At 44.2% G+C, this 7,601-nt stretch overlaps 1 gene segment (V, D, J or C); it reads left to right on the top strand.

Moving 5' to 3' along the window:
• The first annotated feature begins 609 nt into the window (after positions 1-609).
• On the top strand, positions 610-1,062 carry LOC136665218 (immunoglobulin heavy variable 2-70D-like). The segment is given in 2 exon segments: positions 610-652; positions 737-1,062. Coding segments are annotated over 2 exon segments (369 nt in total).
• Positions 1,063-7,601: the final 6,539 nt, after the last annotated feature.

Below are 7,601 nucleotides of genomic sequence, written 5' to 3'. Positions count from 1 at the left end.
ATCTTCCATTCAACGTTAAGTTACTGGTTTGAACAGCAGAGGGCATTATCATTCAAAACAATGCAAATCAAATATCAAAACTGCAAAACATTATTTCAACACAATGTCTCAGCACCACTCAACAAACATCTCCATGCAAATGTGCTCCGAATCATCCGAAAAATCATACATTTATATGTGACAGCTACAACAATGTTTCTGTGAAATCATTACAAATGGTTTCTGTTATCTAGAACATCCCTCATTAAAACCAGCTTTGGTTCTAGCCTTTCAGCCTTTTAACTTCACATCACCACTGTTTGAGAAAGCTTTGTATCTCCATTACTGCTGTTTTTAATTGTATGATGTAATTTGTAAACAACAGCTTTCCTTGACATTATGTGAGTGTCACAGTGACCAGGTCAATAGGTTTGTCAAAAGTACTTGGATTGACACATTTCTCCGTTGACTCACATTGAAAGTTGATCATGTTTTTCTCCTGAAAAATAGCCATTTTGGAGAGAGGAGGTCGTCATCTCACAGCATCGATATGCAAATCACCACTGACTCTCCTCATAAGAGCAGTGTGTCTCTCTGCAGCAGTGTCCATCCTCTAAACACAGCACAAACATGTTGTGTTCAGTTTCTCTGCTGCTGCTGACCACTGCCTCGTGTGAGTAATTCAGCTCAAACCGCACTTCACTTTGTCTGATTCACTGCTTCAAACGTACTCTTTCTTGTTCTGCTCTTTCCACAGGTGTGTTCTGTGCTACTGAGATGATCCAGCCAGACTCAGTGGTCATCAGACCAGCAGAGACTCTGACCATCAACTGTAAAATTACTGGAGCTTCTATCACTGTCAGCAGCAGTCATTATGCCACACATTGGATCCGACAACCTGCAGGAAAAGCTTTAGAATGGATCAACCGCATTAGGTATGATGGGGATATACGTGCTCAAGATTCACTGAAAAACAAGTTTACCGTCTCTCGAGACACATCCAGCAACACAGTAACTCTCCAAGGAAAGAATCTGGAGCCTGGAGACACAGCTGTGTATTACTGCGCACGAGAGTCACACTGATACACAAAGACCACAGTGCTGTACAATAACTACTCACCTACACCATGATGAAGTGTGAACAGTGCACTGGAAGTGACCAGTGGACACTAATACACCCCTACACCACACATACTGGGTTTAACGTTATGGCAGTAAAACTTTGGATGCATGTTGTATTTTACCCAGAGAACCACTGACATCCATTATTTACAGAACCACTCTGAAAGGTTGGTTAATCGGACCCCAGTATATGTTCCAACACATGATTCCATTTCAAATAAGCTCCATCCCAGAGTGGTTAGTCATTGTGACGTATGGCTTCCACCGTGCATACTACAGTCTTAACTTACGTTTGAACACAGCAATAAAAATATGGTAACTGACAATGTATTAATGATAAAGCAGCAGCGTCTGAGGGTTGGAATGTTACACAAACACAGTGTAACTATTCCTATTCAGTAACAAAATAGTGACACATCTACTGCCAGGACCAGACAGAGAGCTGACACTTGCGGATCACAGGAAAAGTTTTAGTGCAAATCCAAAAGAGTAGTCAAAAAACAAACAAGGTTCAAACACAGGGAGCAAACAATACCTCAGGGATGAAGCGATAGGCGTAGTCCAAATACCGAAGAATACAAACAATACCAAAGGGATTAGACAAAAGACGTAAACCGAAATAACAAACAAGGAGTAGCCAAAAGGATATCTTAGACATGTTTCAGGAGAAAGCTTTGTACACTGGGACAAACCACAGCAATACTCGGCAGTGAACAATACAGGAAATGGAGCATTTATAGAGATACATACAGGTGTGATTTATTATAATTCTAGTGAGTGAGACCGGTGGATAATCATGTGACTGTTTGGTGTGTTCTGGGAAATGGAGTCCTGGGATGTAGGCTTGACATCTACACTCATCAAGACCCTGCCTTTCCTGAATGTTCTTATTTCCCATAGAAGTTCTAACCTGGTGACATTACCTCCAACATTCTCTGAATAACATCAGCAATGTTCCAACAGCTAATGTAAAAACTTTATACAGAAACAGAAGCTCTTACTGCAGGAAAGTCCTTATTGATGCCCTGGTTGTGCAAATAATTGTTGGATGAGCTCATCTCTGATATGGCGTGGATGTGCTGTATTTGTGAATCCTCTGGATGTCCATCCTGACCACTACAGGGCAGTTGAGTATGACGGCCCTGTCCTCACTAACTCCATGTGACTGAGGGACATTGTGAAAATGGAAATGACAGCGACAGTGGTTTAGAGATGAAACTCAGCACTGATGAGGTCATTCTTACACTGAGCAGTTTGTTGACGCTGGAGATGAACAAGGCTATTAACCTTTGTCTTTCATTTGCTGCAGGTGTGAAATGTGATGTTGATCTAGTGCAGCCCGGGTCAGTGGTCATAAAGCCAGGAGACTCTCTGACCCTCAGCTGTAAAGTGTCTGGATATTCAGTTACTGATGATAACTATGCGACTGGTTGGATTCGACAGCCTGCAGGAAAACCTCTGGAGTGGATTAACCACATTTGGGGTGGTGGGAACGCTTTCCAAAAATATTCTCTGAAAAGTAGGTTCAGTATTTCTAAAGATGCTTCCAGCAGCACAGTGACTTTACAGGGACAGAGGATGGAGCTTCAGGACACAGCTGTGTATTACTGTGTCCGCTATCCACACACATTCAAAACATCAGAGAGTCTGTACAAAAACAAACACAGATGTTGTCACGCCCTCGTCTCGTCATGTCTGTTGTCCCAGGTCATGTGCTCTTTTTAGCACATGGCTATGTTTTGTTTATGTCCTTGTCTCCGCCTTTGTTCCGCCTCCTCATCCGTGTCATGTGTTAACCCATCCTCCTTGTTATCTGTCCAGGTGTGTCTCGTTTGTGTCAGTATTTAAGCCCTCTTGTTTCACGTCCTGTTTGTCGTACATTTCACATTTCTCCTTTGTCTAGTTAGTCGTGTTATATAGTCTCTCCGTCTGTCTCCACAGTTTCCCCGTCTCTTTTCCTTTGTCGTTGTTTTCGCTTTTTGTCCGTCTGTCACGCTTACCCTGTCTAGTTACCCATGTTTAATTTAGCCTGCTTGGCTCCCTGTTTGTTTTCGTTATGTTACAGTCTCTTTGTTTTGTTTTATTCCTTTATTAAATATCCTGTGTTTTAACAAGTGCGTCCGCCTCCGTCAGTCCGCCCCGTGATCCGTGACAGATGTTGTGGACATTACTGGGTAATTTTCCAATCAATAACAGTGAGAAAAGAACAAGATATTCAGTGGAAAAAGAGCAGAAACAAAACATTTTCACAGAATATTACACAGAAGTCTTAACATCCCCAAATAATTACCTGCAAACAATACTGAATATTTAAAGCTTCTGTCTTTGAGGGAGAGAAGAAAATCAAGCCCCACTCTTGCCTCAGATCCAAACAAATCCACAACTGTGTGTAATCCTGTCACGCCTTCGTCCTGTCATGTCTGTTGTCCCCGGCCATGTGCTTTTAGCACATGGCTATGTTTTGTTTATATCCTTGTCTCCGCCCTCGTCCCGCCTCCTCGTCCGTGTCATGTGTTAACCTGTCCTCGTTATCTGTCCAGGTGTGTCTCGTTTGTGTCTGTATTTAAGCCCTCTTGTCTCTCATCCGTTTGTCGTACATTTCCCCTTTATCCTTTGTTTAGTAGGTCACGTTATTTAGTCTGTCCGTCTGTCTCTAGAGTTTCCCCGTTTCTTCTCCTTTGTCCTCGTGTCACTTTTCGTCCGTCTGTCCTGTTTACCCTGTCTAGTTTCCTTTGTTTAATTTAGCTTGTTTGGCTCCTTGTTTGTTTTTGCTCTGTTTAAGTATCGTTGTTTTGTTTATATTAAAATATCCCGTGTTTTAGCGAATGCGTCCGCCTCCGTCAGTCCGCACCCCTCAACCCTGACAGAATGTACGACCATTACCAGGATGCAGCTTGCACGGACTATTACCTCAAGGGATGTGCCATTCGCCGGACTCCATTCCGTACAGGCCGCAAAGATCCTGTGGGGGAGGCTTTGAAAGCGGCCTCGGAATGGAGTCGCCGGCTCCAGCTCCTGCCTGGCACTGTTCCGGATCCAATATCGGAGGAGTCTCGTCTCCTGTCCAGTCCCCGTTTCAACCCTCTGTCTCGTCACCAGTCTCTGCTCCCGTCCATTCCCAGCACCCAGTCCTGTCATCAGTCCCGTCTCCATTCCAGTCCCCTGTTCTGTCACCTGTCCATGTCCAGTCTTCTGTCCCCAAACGTGTCCAGTCTCCGTATCCGTCCCACGTTCAGTCCCCTGTCTTGTCTCCAGTCCAGTCTCCCGTCAATTCCCATGTGTCCTCTCCTGTCCTGTCCAGTCTGTTCTCGTCTCTTGTTGCCCCACTTTGTCAGTCTCCTGTCATGTCCCATGTCCCGTCTCATATATTCGGTCCTGTCGTGTCCCCAGCTCCTGTGTCTGTTCCCGTCCTGTCCTGAGTCCTGTCTCCCTTGGTTCCTTGTCTTGTCTTAGTCTGTCTTGTTTTCCGTGCCCTCTCCTGTGCCAACTCCTGGGGGGTTTAGGTGTACGCGCCCCGGGAGTTGCGCGTTCATGGGGGGGGCATCTGTCACGCCTTCGTCCTGTCATGTCTGTTGTCCCCGGCCATGTGCTTTTAGCACATGGCTATGTTTTGTTTATATCCTTGTCTCCGCCCTCATCCCGCCTCCTCGTCCGTGTCATGTGTTAACCCGTCCTCGTTATCTGTCCAGGTGTGTCTCGTTTGTGTCTGTATTTAAGCCCTCTTGTCTCTCATCCGTTTGTCGTACATTTCCCCTTTAACCTTTGTTTAGTAGGTCACGTTATTTAGTCTGTCCGTCTGTCTCTAGAGTTTCCCCGTTTCTTCTCCTTTGTCCTCGTGTCGCTTTTCGTCCGTCTGTCCTGTTTACCCTGTCTAGTTTCCTTTGTTTAATTTAGCTTGTTTGGCTCCTTGTTTGTTTTTGCTCTGTTTAAGTATCGTTGTTTTGTTTATATTAAAATATCCCGTGTTTTAGCGAATGCGTCTGCCTCCGTCAGTCCGCACCCCTCAACCCTGACAAATCCTCTCAAGACCATGTTCACACTTTTAATCCAATGCACTTTTTTTGTAAAATTCAGAAGATACGTTCTCACCATTTGCTAGCTCACTGGTCTGTTTGTGCACTGGAAAATAGTTTGTTTTTATATGGAGCCCCGAATCCATTAATGACAACAAACTAAGTGTCTCTGACCAAAAAGGCTCAGAAGTTAATAATCCTCCATTGCTCACTCTGCCATGGCCAAGACACAGCATCTGGAGGCATTTGGAAGGTGGTAAAATATGACAAGCTACAGTTTGCTACGTACTCAAACATACTATTCCACCTTAAAGGATTTTCTGAATAAAAACACACAGTAGGCCAATTTTGTTCTGCTGTGACAACAGTAGCTCTCCAGAATTGTCTACATTTTCTTTCACACTGAGGACAGAGTCAACACTGTGGGTCTGAAAGGATGTGGAGCTGTCAGGAAGCTCTAACTGAGGACAGGAAATAGACACACAAGATGATCATTTCCAAATCAAACAATGAACCTGCTGGTGTTCTCAGAAACATCAATTGTCTGAATCCAAGAATTGTACTGCATTCACTGAATGAACCAGTTTATACTCCATAGAGTGGGTCCCTCACATGGGGGTGGGCATGTTTATATTAAGTTTAGTGCAGAGTCTGATATATTCAGGCCACTTGGTGTCAGTGTAACGTGTGTGTCGTACGGTGAAGGAGAATCACTGGAGGAAATGGCTGGTCCTTTAAAGAATGGTGTCAGAGCAGTGGTAGAGGATGTGGAGAAGTGGGCAGGGCTATTTGGAGGGGGTCTTCAGTGAGAGACCTATGCAAAGTCAGAGTCCTTTACAGGCTTTTTATTCCCAGTCTCCACTCAGTCTTTATGCTGGATCAACACTACTCAGTGACCTGGAGAATGGACGTAAAGACCTTCTGGAGCTTTTTGTTCATGTCCCTCACTACAAGTAAGATCCTGCTGCTTCTCTACTGGATGTTATTGTTGTCAGCTCCAAGAACAGGTCATTTAAGGTGGACAGGACAACAAGTCAATACAAGGGCATTGTGTAACATTTGTTTCGACACGTCATGAAGTTTTGGTGCGGTCTAAACAACAACTGACATGTTCTAGTTCTGTAAAGTAACTGGGCGGTGAGAAACACAGGGACGTTCTCTTGCTTTATTAATTTGTGGTATGGTTGACAGGGAGCGCTAAAGAGGGTATTATTGTTGCCACCTGGTGGGTTGGATAGGACGATAAAAGTCCCAGGATCACCAATAATTTTCACTTCCGCTTTTGATCAACCAAGATGTGTGGGCGTGCAGCGTCGTCGTGGCAGTGGAAGCTGAGTCGTATTTCTCTGGCTGAATTGGAAGCCAAGTGTACGAGTTTTAAGCAGGTTTCTAGCCTTGCTTGACTACCCAGCGAGCTATAGGGTAGATGGTGGTTCGAGACCACGGATAACTGACTTCGCCGTTATCGTGCTTTGCAGCCTCTAGGTGGGTGTTTATTTTTTTATTAGTGCATCTCATCTTAGCGTTTTTGATTGTTATGTTTTAAGGACAGGAGTGTACTGAAATGTAGACTGATCCTGTGTTTTCTGTTTCAGTGGCGCCAGGCCTGGTTGCCTGTAGGCCACTGTTTTCTTTTGTTTCTTTTTTTTTTTCTTTCCTCTCCTTTTATATTACTTGCTTGCCTCTCATGCCAAATTTTAGCAGTATTGTATTGATTTACTGAGCCATCTGTACTGTTGTCTTTTAATTTCCTTCTCTTAGTGGACCATTGGACCACTACTTTTACTCAGTGTTACTAGGGGTTGCCCTTTATGCCCGTTTAGTGTTTAACGCATTTGAATAAGTCTTAATTGTGATGGCCCTAGAGTAATTATTAGTGTTCTGCCCCAAGGCTTAAGTTTGAGTACTTTTGGTTTTTTTCTTCTTGTGAGTGGTTTATGTTTAGAGGTGTTTTCTTTTTTTTTGTTTCTTTGGGGTAATTAATTGGAACTCCTTTATTACTCTGTGGGCATCTTGCTATTAACCTTTTAGGCTTTGCCAGAAGTATTGGGCTGAATGGGAGTGTTCCCAGTGTTCACTATTGAATTCAAGACTCATGTTAATGTGACTTGATTTTATGCTGTGTTGACTGAATAAAGTGCCCTTTGTTAAGCAGCCTTATTACTCATTTATTTGAGAAACCTGACAGGGATCCCCATACCCTTTAGACAATTGGGGTGGTGTAGTCATGGTTATTGTATGTGGCGGTAAGCTCTTTTATTTTATAAAGGGTTCATAGTAGTAGCCCCTGGAGCGTGCCCCCCGCCACATTCTTGGCGTAGTCAGCAGGATCGTGATTAGATTAAGGCTGTTTGACAGGTGTGTGTGGTCAATAGTATATGGTGGCTCAGTATTTGGCTTGGCAAGTAGAGGTGTTTGGAGGGAGAGGAGAAGGGAGAAGGAGGAGGGACGGAGAGAGCGGTGGTCACGGCTGGACTGAAGCGTTGA

This window comes from Hoplias malabaricus, chromosome 13 (genome assembly GCF_029633855.1).
Source record: "Hoplias malabaricus isolate fHopMal1 chromosome 13, fHopMal1.hap1, whole genome shotgun sequence".
Lineage (NCBI taxonomy): Eukaryota > Metazoa > Chordata > Actinopteri > Characiformes > Erythrinidae > Hoplias > Hoplias malabaricus.
The sequence above is the reverse complement of the archived record's forward strand: the minus strand, read 5'-3'. Positions and strand labels throughout refer to the sequence as shown.